Raw genomic sequence first — 21,553 nt, 5'->3', positions numbered from 1 at the left:
TTTTGAAGGGAACGGATTGTTAAATCCCAGTCGCCATGTCCTCTTCCAGATTTCCCACCATTGCCGATGCTCACCCTGCATCTGGGAGGTGGGAAGTCTAGGTCAATACTTACAAACAAAGTGCACGTGTTAGTGACAGCAGGCCAGAAGGTCTTTTCTCAGCTCTACGCGAGTTCTGTGAGCACTTCCGGCCCAGCCTGATGCTTGAGAGCCCTAGGTCCTGTTCCTCAGATTTCACTGCAGTACTGATCGAGTATTACCCTGTTAGGGATTGCGACTGTCTGTCACAATCACAAATGTGACTACAATTCACAGGGTAAGTTTGCTGCCTGTGGACAAGTTAGAGAGGTCGGAGGTCACGGAATTGAAACCCTTCTTTTTCCTAGCTGCCTTGCTGTCTGGTCAGTTGGTTTGCGTTTTGGGATAGCTGACAAGATCAGAATAATCTTTCTTTTCTGTCAGTGCCCCACTTTCTGCTTGCATTTGCAACTAAAGATCCATAACTACCTCAGCCGACAGCACAGGCAGTTCTTCGATAACGCAATGGTTGTGGTCTTCTGCAACCGTGCGTTACACCAAAATCGCGCTATAAAAACAGCGCTAAAAGTTTTCCAGCCAACGCACGTTTTAAAAGTTCGGGCTTTAGAAACAGTGTCCTCAGTTTGTCGATCACATTTCGGAGAATTTGTGTTGACGAAACGCGCGTTATAACAGAACGACCTGCATAGCATTTGACAAAACTCACCCACTCTCTACTTTGACTGAACGTCAGTCCACACTGACTGGGAGGCAGGTCCTGCAGCTTTATTTATGGATTTTAAAGGCATCAAGGTGTCTTGAGAGAGAGAGGGAGTACAGCATTGAGATTGAGGATCAGCCATGATCATTCTGAATGGCACAGCAGGCTTGAAGGGCCAAATGGCCTACTTCTAGTCTTTACGGACACTTACAAACCTTAGCCTCTCTCTCCAGCCTGCCTCTCATCCAGTGAGTCACATGGGAGAGAATTAAGGGAAATGGGGATGCGTGTGGATGGGCTTCTACATGAGTTACTAAGACTATGGTAAGGCGAATGGGCGGCACAGTGGCTCAGTGGTCAGCACAACGCCAGGGTCCCGGGTTCGATTCCAGCCTCAGGCGACTGTCTGTGTGGAGTTTGCACATTCTTCCCGTATCTGCGTGGGTTTCCTCCGGGTGCTCCAGTTTCCTCCCACAATCCAAAGATGTGCAGGTTAGGTGGATTGGCAATGCTTAAATTGCCCAGAGTATCCAGGGGTGTGCAGGGTGGATGGGTTAGCCATGGGAAATGCAGGAGTTAGGTCTGGGGTTGGATGGCCTTCAGTGGACTGATATGGACTTGATGGGCCAAATGGCCTCTTTCCACACTGTAGGGATTCTATGACTGTGCGCAACCAGCAGCTGATACAGGATTCCTGCTAGCCCTCTGATTCCAATGGACCGAGTCCATCAGAACCCATTGTCGGGTATGGACTCGGGACTAAGTATCCGTACACAAGGAGGTTTTGTACGAGATTATTTTAAATTAAATTGCGGATCCAAGCAGAAAAGGCACAAGCCAGTCAGAACTGCTCGGCATCAGCCAGCACAATGTTTCCAGCTGTATGCGGTAAAGATCTGGTAACGCTGGGTTTAATAAATCTTAAACACAGTCAAATTAACTCCAGAGACAGGTCCCTGGCACACCACAGTGAAAGGAAGAGAACAGACACACTTGCATTTGTATAGCATCATTCACGACATCAGGCAGTGCTTTATAACCAACAAAGTACTTTTCGGCTGCTGCAATCAATGTGTGCACAGCAAACCAAACCCCCCATTTAATGAAGAGTCTGTGTTTCTGTTTGGGGAGCCTTCAGAACACAATATCCAGTTCAATGATTTTAGACCCTGAACACCTCGGTCTATATTTTTTCCACACCCCCAACACCTGAGGAACTGCCACAACATAAGCTGCTTTCAGCACAGTCAAACCCCTATTTTTATCCACTCACGGTCTCCACAAGCACCTAGCTAGCCTTTCATCTTCCCTAGCTCACCATCACCAATTCCTAACCTTTGCCCTCTCTCTGTCTCCACCTGAACACACAGTCCTTCTATCCCCTCCTCCCCCAGACCCCCCCATCATCAAGATAAATACTGCTTTTGTTCTGAAGGGTCAATCTACCCAAAACATTAACTCTGTTTCTCTCCCCACAGATGCTCAGACCTGCTGAGTTTCTCCAGCAATTTCTGTTTTCATTTCAGTTACTCAGTGTGTGCTTTGATTTCTTAAAGCTAATGCTGATTGAGGGATCGATAACAGCCCAGGTCATGGGCGCTTCGAATCACAGAAACTCTACAGTGTGGATGCAGGCCATTCGGCCCAGCGAGTCCACACCAACCCTCTTAAGGGCACCCCACCCAGACCCACCCCTCCCTATAACCCTGCATTTTCCCAGGGAAAACCCACCCAGCCCTGGTCACTGCGGGACAATTTAGCATGGCCAGTCCACATCTTTGGATTGTGGGAGCAAACCCACGCAGACACGGGGAGAATGTGCAAACTCCACACAGACAGTCGCCTGAGGCTAGAATTGAACCCAGGTCCCTGGTGCTGTGAGGCAGCAGTGCTAACCATTGAGCCACCATGCCGCACCCTTGATGGGCTAAAGGACTTTATTCTATGGTGCAGACTCTGAATGGGACTCAAACACACAACCTATGGTTCAGAGGTGAGTGTGTTCCCCCCGCCTCCCCCCCCCGTCCATATTTCCTGGTGCTTTATAAAATGTCTTTTTTTACATTTGACACAAACAGAATTCCCAGACGTGGAACCCAAGCATCCATTTGGTTGGAATTCCACAGAAACCATGCTCCATGCGTTCAACACAGCTCAACGTGGGAGTACTACCCCAACTGGAAAGTGTGAGCTCAACAGCCAACTAAGATCCAATCTTGTTATTTCTTTAGTTAAGATCTCAAATGAGCCGGGAAATAATTCACAATTGCTGCTTTTTAACAGGCAATAAAGACACCAGTAAGAATGTTCCATAAATAATGGGGCCAGGAGAATGCACAGTAATCTAGATGGGGTCTCGCCACTGCCCTGCATAACTGAAATAACCATCTTCATTCAGACAAACCTTTCCCTCTCGATCTCTCCCAGATAGAGTTTCCTTTGTCAGTCTACACAATGTGACACATTACAAAGAGAGACAGAATAGGCTGAGAGTTTTTTCCCTGGAGTGTAGGAGGCTGAGGGGTGACCTTATAGAGGTTTATAAAATCATGAGGGGCTGTATATAAGGTGAATAGTAAAGGTCTTTGTGCCAGGGTAAGGGAGTCCAAAACTAGAGGGCACAGGTTTAAAATGAGGGGCAACTTTTTCTCACAGAGGGGAGTGTGTATGTGGAATGAGCTGCCAGGGGAAGTGGTAGAGGCTGGTACCATTAGAACATTTAAAAGATACTTGAACAGTTACACAGACAGGAAAGATTTAGACGGGATATGGGCTAAACACAGGCAAATGGGACCAGCTTATTTGAGAAACTTGGTTGGCTTGGACGAGTTGGGCCGAAGGGTCTGTTACCATGCTGTATGACTCTATGTTGATGGTACAGGTAGAGGAGATGGACTCCCTGGGGGGGGATTTCACTGTCATAGCAAGTTTAACAGGTCAGGCAGCATCCAGGGAACAGGAGAATCGACGTTTCGGGCATAAGCCCTTCTTCCTGAAGAAGGGCTTATGCCCGAAACATCGATTCTCCTGTTCCCTGGATGCTGCCTGACCTGCTGCGCTTTTCCAGCAACACATTTTCAGCTCTGATCTCCAGCATCTGCAGACCTCACTTTCTCCTCATAGCAAGTTTAACACTTGCTCAATGCTGTTTAGACCAAAGATCTGCTATGTATTTAATTTGAAACTCTAACCAAGACTAGCCAGATGTGAAGAAAAAATGGACAGAAGTTGGGTTTTTGGGAGGGGGGGTGGGGGGAATGAGGTGTAGTACATCCACAAAGTGAACACAGATGAGGAAAACCATTTATCTGTTCTCAGTGCCTTCATCTTCAAAGAAAAATTGACCATTCTGCCCCTTACCATTTTCCTGCTCCCTCATAACTCTCGGTGGCGATGACTGGTCACTGCTGATTCAGAGATAAAGGGGGAGATTGACTCCACTGGAGATAAGGCCATCCTCCCACTGACAGGATGCTCCATCGTTAACAGCCTGAGTGGCAGCGTGAAGCTACCTGCCTGCCCCTCCATCCCCAGGAAACTAAAGGACCATTCCCGATGGCAGAAAGGGGAGTGAGGGTTACGTCTCCAACCCGAAATGACCACTTGTGTTCGAGAAGGGGAAAGCATCCCGTTCTTCTGTCATTGAGTTGTGTCCGACAGTCAGCAACGAGATCTGTTTCTAGTTAATACAAAACATGTTCTCATTTTCGGGGAATGCTTCCAATTACAGCAATGCTGGAACCTTTTAGATTTTGCATATGCTGCAGGGAAAGAGGGAGAGAGAGAGAAAACAAAACAGATGCATGTGTCTGGCAAACATCGCCAACAACAGATGGACTGACCACTCCATACACTTGTCAGTTATCAATACACAAAACAAAGCAGAAGCTGTACCAGCAAGTTCCTGGTGTGACTATTACAAGCCGAAGATGGCCACCTCATTCTTTGTCCCTACACCAAGAGGGAGATTCACATCCAGTTCTGAAATATCATACTGCCTAGACATGATTTGGCATCAACTGTGATGTGAAATGAGCCAAAAAAAGAGCTTCTCTCTTTTTATGTTTCAATAAACGTCCGTGACCCTGGTGAAATGTGGCCATTTACTGCCCATCCCGTCCTGCCAGAGGGCAATCCTGATCCGTGGCATCACTTACTATCTAGAGCCAATGGGGGTCTCTGAGGAACTGAGGTGTAGGGAAATGTCTTCCCCCCCCCAGAGAGTGGGGAGTCTGTGAATTCACTGCCACAGAAAACGGGTGAGGCCAAACCATTGAATGTTTTCGAAAAGGCGTTAGAGATAGATCTTAGGGCTAAAGGGATCAAAGGGTATGGGGGAGAAAGTGGGAACAGGGGACTGATGATGATCAGCCATGATCATATCTCATGGCAGAGCAGTATCAAAGGGCTGAAGGACCTCCTCCAGCTCCTATTTTCTCTGGTTATATAATCTCAACCTTAAAAACATTTGAGTTCCATTTCACACATTGACCACAATGCCATTTGAATACTCGTACTCTGGGTTGCTAGCCCAGTACAGTACCTAATATATCTCTCCTTCCATCTTTCCCCTGGTAACACCAGGCAGCTGTTCTTCATAGCTATTAGTGAGAGCGAGGAGGATATCTCAGCAACATGGGGTTTGCCACTGTCATGGTTGTTCCTTGTGCACTACCCATAAACCAAACAGGAAAACTCAGCCCCAGGTTTGGTCTCAATCTACGGCAAAAGCTGTGCCAGCTATATCCTTGTAACTCCATTTCCCACGCGTTTGTCAAATTCTTCAGTATCCTTACATCTCAAATAGGCATCTGTCTTCCTTTTAAACCACTCTCTCTTCCCTGTTTTAGTAACTCTACAGGTCTCTGTCTGACAGGAGTCTTGGATGAATCCAGATAAATATTGGGATGACTGAAGTCATTGTCTTTATATTTCCCCCATCTCAGACCGCATTTCTCCAACACCATCTGGCATCAAGCTGACCTCCAGTTCCCATGTCGTCGCTCACAAAACTATACCGACTTACACATCAGCACCAACTCCCAACCTCAGCTTCTACCTGTGCCAGACTCTTCCTGAAATCATTGCTTTTCGCATCTCTGCATTTGACCGTGTCTATTCTCTCCAAGTCGCCCTCCCCCCACTCAACTCTTCTAAAACTGATCCGTTAATGATCCTTTTCTCCAGCAATCTCTCCATCATATCCAGTCTTGCTTCCAACTACGTCTGTAACTTCAGATGTCAAGTAAATTATCTCTCTATTCACTTTCAGTTCTGAACTTGACCTGAGAATTCTCCAATTCCTTTCCCTCCTGGTCCATCTCCCCTCCTCCCAATGCCACTGAGGACTGGTCTGTTAGGCACTTTGCCCTATAAACATATTTAATAGCCCACATTTAAACTCTTAAATCCCTCTACATTTACATCTTCCTCTTATTTAAAATTTAATTCATGCCCTTTGAAAAGGTTTTGAGGATTACAGAAATATCAGAATTGTAACCACGCCGTCATTACAGCTCACATCACCCTATCAGGGTGTCATTGTCATAGAGTCATCTAATACAGAAACAGACCGTTCAGCCCAACCAATGTGTACTGACCATTATCTCAAACTAAACTAGTCCCACCTCCCTGCGCTTGGCCCATATCCCTCCAAACATTTCTTATTTATGTACTTATTTCAACATCTTTTGAACATTATATCTGCATCCATCACTCCCTCTGGTAGTTCATTCCACACACAAATCACACTCTGTGTAAAAGGATTGCCCCTCATGTCTTTTTTAAAATTGTTCTCCTCTCATTTTGAAAATATGCCCCCAGTCTTAAAATCCCCCACCCCAGGGAAAATACATCTGCTATTCACCTTTATCTATACCCCTCATTATTTTATAAACCTCTGTAAGTCACCTCTTACACCCCAATAAGGAGCCTTTTGTTATAACTCAAACCTTCCATTTCCAGTAAAATCCTGGTAAAGCTCTTCTGAACCATCTCTAGCTTAATACTGTTACAGGGAGATCAGAACTGTCGTTGACATAGGTTCACTTTCCCCAGATCTGTGACTCATCTTCCCAACGTTTCAGTCCATCCTACAATTCGTGGGCAGTTTAATGTCCAAGTGGGGTTCCATCCATTCACTGCTTCGAATGCTTGCCCCTCATCTTTAGGAACTTCTTCAGGCAGGCTGCCTTAATGATCTCACTGATGTTTCAGAGTTAAAGCTCAAGTTCTGGATGTAGGTTTGCTTGCTAAGCTGGAAGGCTCGTTTTCAGACGTTTTGTCACCATACTGGGTAACATCATCGGTGAGCCTCTGGATGAAGCACTGGTGGCATGAACCACTTTCTATTTATATGTCTAGGTTTACCTTGGGTTGGCAATGTTATTTCCTGTGGTGACATCATTTCCTGTGATGGCGTCATTTCCTATTCTTTTTTCTCAGGAGGTGGTAAATGGGATCCAAGTCAACATGTTTGTTGATAGAGTTCTAGTTGGAATGCTGTGCTTCTAGGAATTCACTATATTGGACAAACAGGCAGAAGACTAGCCACCAGGATACATGAACATCAACTAGTCATAAAACAAAAGCTATGACCCTCTCTCACTAGTAGCCTGAAGAAGGGCTTATGCCCGAAACGTCGATCCCCTGCTTCTTGGATGCTGCCTGATCTGCTGCGCTTTTCCAGCAACACATTTTTCAGCTCTCTCACTAGTATCCTTACATACAGATGAGGAAGGACACTGCTTCGACTGGAACAACACATCCATCCTAGGGCAAGCCAAACAGAGACACGCACGAGAATTCCTAGAAGCATGGCATTCCAACTGGAACTCTATTAACAAACATATTGATTTGGATCCCACTTACCATCCCCTGAGATAAAGAACAGGAAATGACATCACCACAGGAAATTACATAATCAACCCAAAGAAACCTAAACACATAAATAGAAAGTGGGCCATTACACCAGTCCTTCATCCGGCTCACTGTTGATGTTACCTAGTCTGGTGATGAAACATCTGAAACCAAACCTTCCAACTCAGCCAGCAAACCTACATCCAGAACCTCAACCTGAGCTACAAATCTTCTCAAACTCGTTAAAACTCAAGTCTCACCCTTGAGCACATGGCCTTGTCTGAACCTTCAGTACCAACAGGGGCAGTAACTGAGGTACCATTTGCCATCTTGGATGGATGCAAATGGAATCCTGTGGTGTGATCTGGAAGAAAGGTGGGAGTTCTTACCCATGTCCTGAATATATTTATCCTTCTCTCAACAACACCAGAAACAATAAAAGCTGGAAAATTGGAATGAATCTTCACAGGACACTGAACTGGAGGATAGTGTCCAATTCTACAAGGTTGTGAAGGCATTATGGACTCTCCAGTCTCAAATAATGCTGACTTTGCTAATGTTGATCTCTCTTGTATGCCCTGTGCAATGTTACCCGTATGCCTCCATCTAAATCTTTTGTTCTGTACATTCGCACTTACAATGATCTGCCTGCACTGCTCATAAACAAAGCTTTTCACTGTACTTCGGTACACGTGACATAAATAAATCAATCAATTGTAGAGGGTGCAGAAAAAATCGACAAGGAAAACCAGGGTGAGGGGCTTGGGTTGTGCAGAAGGATTGGAGCAGCTGGGGCACGTCCCCTCAGAGGATAGAGGCTTGAGCAGAGATTTCAAAGAAATGTTTTAAACAGAAACAGAAATCGCTTGACGAACTCAGCAGGTCTGTCAGCATCTGCGGAGAGAGAAAGCAGATTCTTGGTCTGCACCACCAACTCTGTTTCTCTCTCCACAGATGCTGCCAGACCTGCTGAGTTTCTCCAGCCATTTCTGTTTCTCGTTTTTGATTTCTAGCACCTTTGTTTTGTTTTGCTCCTACTGAGTGGAGAAGGGGATCGGCAAAACAGCCGAGGGCCGCGGTGGAAGGTGACTGGCAAAGAAAGCAACGGCAACACGAGAAAAACCTGCTTCTACATGGACAGTGGTTGGGATCTACTCCCTGAGCGTGTGGTGGCAGTCATGGCTTCCACAGAGGATCCCGAGGATCAACTGAGGAGTTCCTCCGAGTGACGACAACCGAGGACCTCTCCTGGACTTCCCACATCGATGCGATGATAAAGAAGGGAAAACGGCGCACCTTCTTCCTCAGGCAGCTCAGGAAATCAGCACGTCCATCAGGACCCTCACCAACGTCTACCGATACATCATTGAGAGCATACTGTCCGGGTGCATAACGGCCTGGTACGGCAACTGCTCTGCCCAGGACCATACGGAACTAGAGAAGGTGGTGTGCACGGCCCAGACCATCACAGAAGCCAACCATCCATCATGGACTCCAGTTACACAGCTCGCGGCCACAGAAAGGCTGCCAACATCAAAGACCCAGCCCACGCTGGTAACACTCTCCTACAACCTCTTCCGTCACGCAGAAGATACACATGCCTGAACACACGCACCAGCAGGTTCAGGAGCAGCTTCTTCCTCCTGTCCGTTACTAGACTGATGAATGAACTCAAATAATATTGATCTTGCTAATGTTAATCTTGGCTCGTGCACGCCTTGTGCAATGTGACTTGTACGCCTCTAAGTTGTTTTTCACCCTATGATCAGTATGTTCCTGTTTGTTATGATCTGCCTGTACTGCTGGTAAACAAAGCTTTTCACTGTACTCAGGAACATGTGACAATAAATTAAAACAAATCAAGAGTATCTATTCCATGGCTATGGGAGAAAGGCAGGGGAATGAGACAGAGTTACTTGTGCAGGAAGCCAGCATTGACATGGCAGGCCAAATGGCCTCTGTCTGCACAGTAACCATTCTGTGATAAACAATTATAAACATTAACTCATTGCTGTTTGTGGCAGCGTCCTGTGCGGAAATTAGCTGTCATTTCCTACAAACTTCTGAAATACATTGTTGGCTGGAAAGTACTTTAAGGTATTCTGAACAGTGGTATAGAAATGGTCGGCACGGTGGTTCAGTGGTCGGCACGGTGGTTCAGTGGTCGGCACAGTGGTTCAGTGGTCAGCACTGCTGCCTCACAGCACCAGGGACCCGGGTTCGATTCCAGCCTCAGGCAACTGACTGTGTGGAATTCGCACATTCTCCCCGTGTCTGCGTGGGTTTCCTCCCACAGTCCAAAGATGTGTGGGTTAGGTGGGTTGGCCATGCTAAAGTGCCCCGTACTGAGCAGGCTGGGTGAGTTGATTGCAGTAAATATGGGTTTACAGGGATTCCATCCTCGGCCGACTGTCTGTGTGGAGTTTGCACGTTCTCCCAGTGTTTGTGTGGATTTGTTCCGGTTTCCTCCCACAATCCAAAGATGTGCAGGTTAGATGGATTGGCCATGGGAAATTGCCCACAGTATCTAGGGATAGCTGGATTAGCCAAGGGAAATACAGGGTGATAGGGTAGGGTTGGGGATGGATCTTGAAGAGATGCTCAGTGCGGACTTGATGGGCTAAATGACCTGCTTCCACACTGTAGGGATTCTATGAAATACATATCTTTCTCCTCTTCGGGTAAGCAGACAGACCATTGAAATGCAACAATGGAACTCAGACGTATGTGAGCTAAGTCTGGTACTGACCTCTCCTGCAACAAAGAACAGCAGTGGTGGATCCTCATCTTTCGCTTTGTGCTCTGAGAAAATCTTTTCTGCGATTGGCTGGATCAGTTGCTTCGCTGGCTCCAACTCCTCTTCTTCAGAATCTAAAGAGAAACAAAGTCAAAATACTATCACGGCTCATCTAAGAACATCCCCCAGAGAGTATCTGACTCTCAGGTTCAAAGAGGAATGATACCAAAGGTCAGGTCATCCTGAACATGTGCAACTTCCTCTGATTCGAACCAATCCATTTTGTCTCTCACAGAAATGTACTTCAGTGAGGTGCTTAAGGGGAGGCGATGGGCAATTGGTCTAATCACTGGCCTACTAAACCACAAACTCAGCTCATGTTCTGAGGACCTGGGTTCAAATCCAGCATGGCAGATGGTAGAATTTGAATTCAATTAAAAAAAAACAAATCTGGGATGAAGTATTTAATGATGACCATGAAGCCGTTTTGTCAATTGTCAGGAAACACCCATCTGGGTCACTAATGCCCTTTAGGGAAGGAAACTGCCTTCCTTACCTGGTCTGGCCTACATGTGACTTCAGACCCATGGCAACGTGGTTGACTCTTAACTGTTCTTTGGGGAAATTAGGGACAGGCAATAAATGCCCAGCCAGTGACACCTCACCCCGTGAGTGAATGAAAAAATGGCTTTTTTTCCTACCCTCTCTCAAGGCATTGAAAGGTGTGGAGAGAAAGGGGGAATATGAAACAAAAACAGAAATTGCTGGAAAACTCAACAGCTCTGGCAGCATCTGTGGAGAGACAGAGTTCATGCTGAATTCTTCCAGCAATTTCTGTTTTCAGTTCACAGTCATTCAGCACAGAAAGAGACCCTTCGGTCCAACCAGTCCATGCCGACCATAATCCCAAACTAAACTAGTCCCACTTGCCTGCATTTGGCCCATATCCCTCCAAACCTTTCCTCTTCATGTCCAAAAATATTTTAAACATTGTAATTGTACCCACTTCCTCTGGCAGTTAATTCCACATTCTTTTTTTTCTTTAGAGTGAATCAGATGATGAGATAGAAGATCAATCTTCATCATACTCAATGGTGGATCAGGTTCAAAGGGCTGAATGGCCTACTCCTGCTCCTAGATTCTATTTTTCTCTGAAGAGTGGAGCATGGAACAATCCAGAATATCCAGCAAAGCTCCTATTCCATATTATTCACACTAAAGCTTCCCACATGTCGACAATTCAAGGAGCCGCATGTATAACTGTGGTAGTAACATTTAATGAAAAGTCCACGTTGAGATCCAGGGTCATGTCAGAACTTACCTTGACTACAATGTACCTCACAGTTCAATAGATGACAGATGCTCAAACCAAGGAACATAGTCTAAAAAACTCCAACCTGACCTGCTGGGAGCAAAGGACACAGAGGGCAGCTTCTCTTTGGGATTCTATTCCCCAAACTGACGCTCGAGCAAATTAACTCGATCAGTTAATTTGAAATGGGAGATTGTTCGATAATAACCAAAGGCATTATGGGAATGTGGAGTTAGGCCACGCATGTGCCGTGACCCCATTAATGTCACAGGAGGCCTGAGGAGCTGCATGGTCTCTTCAGTATCCCTACATTGATGCGCCACGTCTGAGAGACTTCAGGCCAAGGTTCGACAATGGCCGAGCCTTGCCCCCCCCCCCCCCCCCCCCACCCCCATCACCAACGGCTGCTGCTGGATGCCTGGATGAGGAAAGGACCTCTGGGGAGGCCAACTCCAGTGACCGTTCACCCAATTCTCATGTGTGCCAATTCCAGTTGGCGTTTCTCTCCATCTACTGAAAGCATGGATCACCCTGTGCCTGCAGTTCCACAGACAACCTCTGGCACTGTCGACTAAAGTGCCAACAGGGGGCTTTTCCACTGAAGGGGACATCACGGGGCCAGCCATGTTGGATCCTCACCTGGACTAAGAGGAATAAGTGGCGGGTGTGGTTAAATTCCTGCCTTCCTTGTCCAGGGACACAGGGGTCAGGACTGATCATTGCACTGATCGAATCTCAGACTGTCCAAGCCAAACACAGTTCCATCGTAGACTGGGCCATCATCACTTAACAATTTACACGCGACTTGACACTACTTCAGCTTTTGGTTCATCGCAATCTCATGGAGATTTTTCTTCCAGAAACAAAACAACCTCAAAAGGTGTTGGTTGTCAGCCAGATAATTAAGGGATTAATCCATTTGTCGATTTTCAAAGTACTTCAGCCAACCTGCTCAGACATGTTATGATAGATTTCCGTTGCAGGTGGGGCTTGAACTGAGTTGGATAACTGACTTCTTTATAGAGTCATAGAGATGTACAGCATGGAAACAAACCTTTGGTCCAACCCGTCCATGCCGACCAGATATCCTTAACTAGTCTAGTCCCCCCTGCCAGCACTTGGTCCATATCCCTTCAAACCCTTCCTATTCATATACCCATCCAGATGCCTTTGAAATGTTGCAATTATACCAGCCCCCACCACTTCTGCCCAGCTCTGCAACTTATCTATATCCCGCTGTAACCTGACACATCCTTCCTCACTGTAGGAAGTGAGGAGGTACGGAGGTATGGCATTGAGGGTGAGTTGCAGGTTTGGATTAGGAATTGGCTGGCTGGAAGAAGACAGAGGGTAGTAGTTGATGGTAAAGGTTCATCTTGGAGTGCAGTTACTAGCGGTGTTCCGCAAGGATCTGTTTTGGGACCATTGCTGTTTGTCATTTTTATAAATGACCTGGAGGAGGGGCTAGAAGGTTGGGTGAGCAAGTTTGCGGATGATACGAAAGTCGGTGGAGTTGTTGACAGTGAGGAAGGATGTGGCAGGTTACAGCGGAATATAGATAAGTTGCAGAACTGGGCAGAAAGGTGGCAAATGGAGTTCAATGTAGGTAAGTGTGAGGTGATTCACTTTGGTAAGAGTAACAAAAAGATGGGGTACTGGGCTAATGGTCGGATACTTGGTAGTGTGGATGAGCAGAGGGATCTTGGTGTCCATGTACACAGATCTCTGAAAGTTGCCACCCAGGTAAATAGTGCGGTGAAGAAGGCATATAGCGTACTGGCTTTTATTGGTAGAGGAATTGAGTTCCGGAGCCCTGATGTCATGTTGCAGTTGTATAAGGCTCTGGTGCGGCCGCATCTGGAGTATTGTGTGCAGTTTTGGTCGCCATACTATAGGAAGGATGTGGAGGCACTGGAACGGGTGCAGAGGAGGTTTACCAGGATGTTGCCTGGTATGGTAGGAAGATCGTATGAGGAAAGGCTGAGGCACTTTGGGGCTGTTTTCATTGGAGAAAAGAAGGTTTAGGGGTGACTTGATAGAGGTGTGCAAGATGATTAGGGGTTTAGATAGGGCTGACCATGAGAACCTTTTTCGACGTATGGAGTCAGCTATTACGAGGGGGCATAGCTTTAAATTAAGGGGTGGTAAATATAGGACAGATGTTAGGGGTAGATTCTTTACTCAGTGAGTCGTGAGTTCATGGAATGCCCTGCCAATAGCAGTGGTGGACTCTCCCTCTTTATGGGCATTTAAACAGGCATTGGATAGGCATATGGAGGATAGTGGGCTAGTGTAGGTTAGGTGGGCTTGGATCGGCGCAACATCGAGGGCCAAAGGGCCTGTACTGCGCTGTATTTTTCTATGTTTCTATGTTTCATCTGGCAGCTCATTCCATACACGCACCACCCTCTGCGTGAAAACATTGCCCCTTAGGTCCCTTTTAAATCTTTCCCCTCTCACCTTAAACCTTATGACCTCTAGTTCTGGACTCCCCCACCCCAGGGAAAAGACCTTGTCTATTTACCCTATCCATGCCCCTCATGATTTTATAAACCTCTATAAGGTCACCCCTCAGCCTCTGACCCTCCAGAGAAAACAGCTCCAGCCTGTTCAGCCTCTCCCTATAGCTCAAACCCTCCAACCCTGGCAACACCCTTGTAAATCTTTTCTGACCCTTTTCAAGTTTCACAACATCGTTCCAATAGCAGGGAGACCAGAATTGCACGCAATATTCCAACAGTGGCCTAACAAATGTCCTGTAGAGCTGCAACATGACCTCCCAACTCCTGTACTTAGGCAAGAGCACCAACTCTTCCTTCACTATCCAATCTACCTGCAACTCTACCGTCAAGGAACTATGATTAGAGCCAGGTATTTCTGCTGTCCAGTTGGGCTGAATGGCCTTTGACTGCACTGAAGACAAATGGTAGCTACTGCGCGGCATTTCCCAACTTCCAAAGCAATCACTTACCTTCACATAGTCAGGCTTTTCAGAGCAAAATCTACGCAAACACATACTCATGGAACCCACTCTCCCTTTTGGCACTTATCTCGAGAAAAAGCAAGTCCATCTCTTTATTTTCAGGTCACAAAGAGTTAAGCTTCCTGACGGTCGGCAACAGTATCTGAGCAGAGCTGAATGTTAGGCACGGGGGCTGAAGGGTGTGAAGGATGCCAGTAACTGAGATTGACCACAAATCAAAGGCAACGCCTGAGAGCAGGGTCAAGGCCATGAGCAGGGTATGGCTAGACTGGAATCCAGAGAGACACGGGAATCAGACTCCAGGGAAAAATACAGGAAGCATCAACAGAACGTGCTCAAGGATGCAATAGCGAGGCCATGAGGACACCGGGAGCTGCAGTCTGGAAAGGAGGTGGAGGCAGATGATGAAGCTGAGGTTGGGTGGTCCTCAATCGACACCTCCTGAAACCCCATACAAAAGATCTAATCAAGTGTGTGGCCTTGCTAAAATAAAAACTACAAAGCTTGTGGTACATGAGCAGGCCTGTCTTGGTGCTACGCACCTTCCAATCGCTTTCACATGCAAACAGAGAAATACTTCAAAAGTCTCTTCTCACGAGAGACTCTAACTGAATAGCGGGCATCCACTAGCAAGCGTTTGTTTTTTTATATAATTACCGGGAAGACCAAGCCAAAAGATGATCTGGAAACAGCCCTGTGGTCCAATATACAATGAAGCGGCAATGATGAGAGGAGGCACTGGAAGGCTGATCACAGCAAGAGCCACTCAGGGGTAGTGGTCATTAATCACAGATTTTGGGAACTTTGAGAAAAGAGCATGGAGAGATCAAGACACAAACTTTTGCACTTGGGAAATTAAAGGCAATTTTAATAAACCAGGATGTGATTTGGTAAAAGTGCACTAGGAACAGCTACTTGAAGGTAAAACAACATTAGAGCAGTGGGAGATAGGAAGAGGTCACAGTAAATTTGTTTCCAGAGAAAGTGAACTTCACATATGTCAAAGACTGTACAGAATGGAATAAAATAGAAAGTTTAGGCTTGTGCCAAAATCTTAGTAGTGCAGGAAATCGCATGAGTATAGAAAGTGCAGAGGTGAAATTGGAAAGAATTTGAACAATTAGAAAGGGGATGCAAAAAAAAATTACAGGCAAGGAAAAGTCCAAATATGGTTGAATGCATAAACAAGAAGAGGGTGACTAAGGGAAGAGGCAGGCCAGTTGTGTGTGGAAGTGAAAGGGTGGCCCATGGTTCTTAATGAATACTTTTTGTCAGTTTTCCCAAAGGAGAGAGAAGAAGCAGCTGTCGTATTTAAGGGAGGGGGGTGGGGGTGTGTGCATATTGGAGGGACTAAACACAGCGAGGGGGGAGACATAATAAATACTTAGCATCCTCAAAAGTGAAAATATCACCAGGTCCGGATGAAGTACATTGCAAATTCTGAAGCAAAACGATAGCTGAGGACGATGGAGGGGACATCGCAGGCTGATCCTGGGGTGGTGGAGGTTGACCGTATCGAGGTTTATAAAATCCTGAGGGGCATGGACAGGGTCAAGGCCTTTTCCCCAGGGTAGGGGAGTCCAAAACTAGAGGGCATAGGTTTTAGGTTAAAGGGGAAAGATTTAAACGGGACCTAAGGGGCAACGTTTTCACGCAGAGGGTGGTACGTGTATGGAATGAGCTGCCAGAGGAAGTGGTGGAGGCTGGTACAATTGCAACATTTAAGAGGCATTTGGATGGGTATATGAATAGGAAGGGTTTGGAGGGATATGGGCCAAGTGTTGGCAAATGGGACTAGATTGGGTTAGGATATCTGGTCGGCATGGACGAGTTGGACCGAAGGGTCTGTTTCTGTGCTGTACATCTCTCTGACTCTCAATGTGAGGTTACATATTGAGGGAGAGTAAGCAAGGCAAAGGATCATACAACAGACATAGGAGACTGAGAAATGTAAAGGAACTGAGAGGCCATATATTGCATTGACCTCAGCTCACCCATGTGAAGAGAACAGATAGAAAATATGGTCAAGATAGCCTGCAGGATAGTTCCCCTGCGTGGGCCAAAGTCTAGAGTATAAAGGCAAGGAAGTGATGCGAGACTGGAGTTAGAATACTGGGTAATACGCTGGTCACATCATTCCGGGAAGGATCACACACACGCGAGAGGGTATGGAGGAGATTTACAGGGAGGATATCAGGGAGGGAACATTCTAATGATGAGAAATGATGGGATGGAATGGAATTGTTTTCGTAACATAGGAGCAGGAGCAGGTCCTTCAGCCCCTTGTCCCTGTTCTGCCCCATGACTCACCATCCCTCAACGTAAATTCCAATGCATTCCCCATTTCCCTTAACGCTATCCAGATTTAGAAACCTGTTGATCTGTCTTGAACTTGGTCAATGACTGAGTCTTTGCCACCCTCTGGAACACAGAATTCCATCTCAGTCTGAAATGGCTTGCTCCTTCTGTTGAAACTGTGTCCCCTGGTTCTGGATTTGCTTAGCCAGGGGAAACATCTTTTCTGTACTTGCCCCTTAAAGTATTTTGGAAGTTTCAATGAGATCACATCTCATTCTTCTAGATCCCAGAGAACAGAGGCCCAGTCCCTCCATTTACTTCCCATTGGAGAATGCCTCCATCCCAGGAATCAGTCAGGTGACCCTCTGCTGCAATGCTCTATGGAATAGACAGAGAGACCCAAACAGTACCCAATACTCCACATTGACCCACGATGCACATTGGCAGCCAGACAGTTTTATTGCTGTTCTCCAACCGTCTCATGGGAGAGGCCAACATTTATTTTCCTAACTGGGTGCTGCACCTAAATGTAAACTTACGGTGATTTGTGTCCAGTGACTCAGCCAGGACCCTTCAGAGATCACAACCTCTCAGAAACGCATCTCCGTCTTTCCTACCAAAGTGGAGGATCTCACACTGATCCTCATTATACTCTGTCGGCCATACTCTTGCTCACTCTCCGGCCAAATCCCCTCAAAGCCTCTTAGCACTCTTCTCCTCACAACTCATTTTCCCACCTAGTTTTAAACATAGAAACATCGAAGATACGATCAGCCCTTCAAGACTGCTCCACCATTCATCACAATCATGGCTGATCGTCCATCTCAATAGCCTAATCCTGCTTTCTCCCCATAACCTTTGACCCCATTTGCTCCAAGTGCTATATCTTGAATACATTCAATGTTTTGACATCAACTACTTCCTGTGGTAATGAATTCCACAGGCTCATCACTCTGTGGGTGAAGAAATGTCTCCTCATCTCCATCCTGAATGGTCCATCCCGAATCCTCAGACTGTGACCCCCCCCCCCCCCCCCCCCCCCCGGTTCTGGACACCCCCACCATTGGGAACATCCCCCCTGCATCTACCCTGTCCAGTCCTGTTAGAATGTTATACATCTCTATGAGATTCTTCCCTCACTCATCTGAACTCCAGCGAAAACAATCCTATCCGAGTCAATCTCTCCTCCTACGTCAGCCCCGTCATCCCCGGAATCAGCCTGGGAAAACTTCGCTACACTCCCTCGAGAGGAAGAGCATCCTTCCTCGGAAAAGGAGACCAAACCTGCCCACAATATTCCAAGTGTGGCCTCACCAAGGCCTTGGATACCTGCAGCAAGACATCGTCCATAAAGATTGTGACCAGTGCAGGTCAGACACTGCTCCTGCAGGCATCCCACTGGTCACAGCCTGCTAACAGTCAGCTTGCAATTTGTTCTTCTGCCTATAACCAACCATCAATCTGTGCCAGTGTGTTACTCCCTATCCCACATGCTTTAATTCTGTTTATTCCATGTTACTCCTTTTCCTTTATACAGAGGTTGTTTAATGTGAGTGTATGTGAATTACGAAGAGCCTAAAGAGATAGGATAATAAGGACATGGTTCTGTTAGAAAGATCAAAGACAGAGCCTGATGGGGCTTGGCAGGAACTCACCCCCCGAATAGTTGGTGGGAGCAGAAACCCTTATAAACTAAAACACTTAGAATGCTGTAACTTACCAGGAGCTGACATTTGGGATTCAGATGGGTGACTATTTCTTAACCAGCACGGAGGTACGGGACCAATGGCCTCCTTCTGTGCATAAACCTTTTTAAAATTACATCCCCTGTTTCTAAGTGACACGAGTGATCTTGGAAAACCATCAGCTGGTTGCTAGCCCATTTTAGCCAGCTTCTTGCAAGTTTTAAAATAAATCAAAATTTATGTGCAAACATGGGTATGTTTACACACACACAACACACGTGTGTGTGAGAGAGAGAAAGGTGGCGAGAGGGAGATAAAGAGAGAGAAAGAGTGAGGGAGAAAGAGGGAGTGTCAGGCAGAAAGGGAAAGAGTGAGGGAGAAAGAGAGAGCAAGAGAGAGAAATTGAGTGAGGGACAAACAGTGCGAGAGAGAAAAAGAGAGTGTGAGGGAGAAAGAGAGAGAGTGAAGGTGAGTGTGTGGGAGAAAAAAGGGGGTAGAAAGAGAGAGAGAGATTGAGCGAGGGACAAAGATTGTGAGGGAGGAAAAGAGAGCAAGGGAGAAAGAGAGAGCGAGGGATAGAGTGCAGGGAAAATAGAGTGTGAGGCAGAGTGTGGAGGAGGAGAGTGAGGGAGAAACAGATATATACAAACCCACCAGTGCAGAGGGACTACATGACTAACATTGCATACCTACAAACAGAACAAGGCTAGGCCTCTCATTCAGCTGCAAGGCGTTCGACTCTTTCAGTTCTAATACTGGTTTCGGATGCCACGGAAATTCTTTGCAATCTATGTCATTGAGCACTGCCGGCCTCCCTTGGCGTGTGATTATCTTTCCCTCCTGGTCCAGGATAAGGAGAGTAGGAATGCCTGCATTTAAAGCAAAACACGAGCGATCATTTGGTGTTTCTGTTCAACACTGACCCAATAATCAGTCAAGATTACCACATTCTTCCAAATGGCTTGGTGAGTCTTATACAAGTGCCTTTAGGCATTCCGATGTCATAATCATCTCCAAGTTGGGGATTGTGAATACTGTAACCTGTGTAACCGATCTCAATGTGTATCAGCTGGTTCTCTAGGATTTTCAAACTGTCAGAGTTCCCTGCTTGAGGAGGTAAAGGATTTCTGGATAACCCTCTTGCTGATGGGAGATGTGACTCACAGTGTGCAGTTTTGCTGTCTGTCGTTAAGTAAGGATACATGTGCTTTGGAGGGGAAGCAGTGAAGATGATTATGTTGGCCCTGGGATGAAGAGGCTGTCCAATGATGAGAGACCGAGCAAACTGGGTCTATATTAGATTAGATTCCCTACAGTGTGGAAACAGGCCCTTTGGCCCAACCAGCCCACACCGACTCTCCGAAGAGTAACCCACCCAGACCCATTTCCCTCTGACTAATGCACCTAGCGCTATGGGCAATTTAGCGTGGCCAATTCACCTGATCTGCACATCTTTGGACTGTGGGAGGAAACCGGAGCACCCAGAGGAAACCCAAGCAGACACAGGGAGAATGTGCAAACGCCACATGGACAGTTGCCGAGGCTGGGATCGAACCTGAGACCCTGGTGCTGTGAGGCAGCAGTGCTAACCACTGAGCCACCATGCCAACCCTCTGGAGCTTAGGAGACTGGGAGATGAGCTCATTGATACATAGCAGATACTACCTACAGCAGGAGTGCAACAGTTCAACAAGGCCGCTCATCCCCATCTTCTCAAGGGGCAATGAGGGATGGGTAATAAATGCTGGGCCCAGCCAGCGACACCCACATCCCACAAGAAAGTAAAAACAAAATGCAAACAAAATCTTTAGTAATTCTCTCCTCCAGAGGGTTATTCATGCTCCATCATTGGATTAGTTTAAGGCTGGGGTTAGATGGATGTTTGGTCTCTCATGTAATCCCAGTGGAAAATGGAATTAAAATCAAGGACCAGCTACGATTGCATTGAATGGTGGAACAGGCTCAATGGGCTGAATGGTCTATGCCTGCTCCTTCTTTCTGTGCTCGCGGGGACTGGAACAGAACCTGATTTAAATGCCAGACCTGGGAATGGGTCTGATGTGACAATTCTGCCACTGTTGACAACGGCTAGTGGGTCTCGATGTCACTGCTGGGATACAAAAGGGTGAACCTTCCAGCGTTAGGGTGGTCTCAGCTGGGCAAGCTGTACAGAGTTGGTGGGTGTTTGGTGGGTATGGTAATTGAACCAAAGCGTGCCCTCTATGCTTATGCAGATGCCATAAGCCCCAAATACCAACATTCTACACAGAAAATTATTGGAATTAGATACAGGCAGGCAACCCTTTATCCGAAATCCTGACATCCGAAAAGTCCGAAGGTTTTTTGAGAAGTTTCTTTCTCATTAACAAGGTTGTTTAGCGTGCAAACAGCTAACCCAACTCCACACCCACTCGATGCGTGTCACTCAGCTGTGACACTGGGGGGGGGGCGTGGCCCAGCACTGGCAGGCCTCAATTTTGTTTCAGGGCCCGTTTTACTCACAGTACGTCTGTTCTTAGGAAATATTTTTAAAAGTTTCACCATCAAACTACCACTAATTCTGAAATTCGAAAAATTCTGAATTCCGAAAACCAGCTGGTCCTGAGCGTTTCAGATAAAGGATTGTGCACCTGTACTTGGAATTAGGTGTGTACAGAGAATGTATGTGGGACTCACATTTAGGCAAAAATATACACTATCTAAGGTCTGGCAACCTTAAAAGCACAGCGATAATTTTTCATATGGAATTAGGAGGAGTCATGATTGATCTCTATCCCAACTGCATTTACATTCCTTCATTCACCACTACCCTTTCCACAACAGAAATGTCTCCGTACTGAAGGCAAGATACTAACAATGATGGAAATGTGAAATAAATACATCAATTGCTGGTGAAACTCATCGGATCTCGAAGCATCTGCAGAAAGAAATACAGAGTTCA

At 46.4% G+C, this 21,553-nt stretch overlaps 1 protein-coding gene across 1 annotated transcript in view; it reads right to left on the bottom strand.

The window, feature by feature from the left end:
- nxn (nucleoredoxin) overlaps positions 1-21,553 on the bottom strand; it is a 234,848-nt gene that overhangs the window by 11,864 nt on the left and 201,431 nt on the right. Inside the window, exons 6-7 of the mRNA XM_043718204.2 lie at positions 19,302-19,481; positions 10,347-10,468 (exon numbers count right to left, since the gene is read on the bottom strand). Of these exons, the coding sequence (XP_043574139.1) occupies positions 10,347-10,468; positions 19,302-19,481 (302 nt within the window). The remainder of the gene's footprint in view (positions 1-10,346; positions 10,469-19,301; positions 19,482-21,553) is intronic.

The sequence above is a fragment of the Chiloscyllium plagiosum genome, unplaced genomic scaffold (genome assembly GCF_037043375.1).
Source record: "Chiloscyllium plagiosum isolate Xiang-an unplaced genomic scaffold, Cpla_swu_hap1 HiC_scaffold_31, whole genome shotgun sequence".
Taxonomy (NCBI): Eukaryota; Metazoa; Chordata; class Chondrichthyes; order Orectolobiformes; family Hemiscylliidae; genus Chiloscyllium; species Chiloscyllium plagiosum.
Note: the sequence above shows the minus strand (reverse complement) of the source record. Positions and strands in the feature narration are given on the sequence as shown.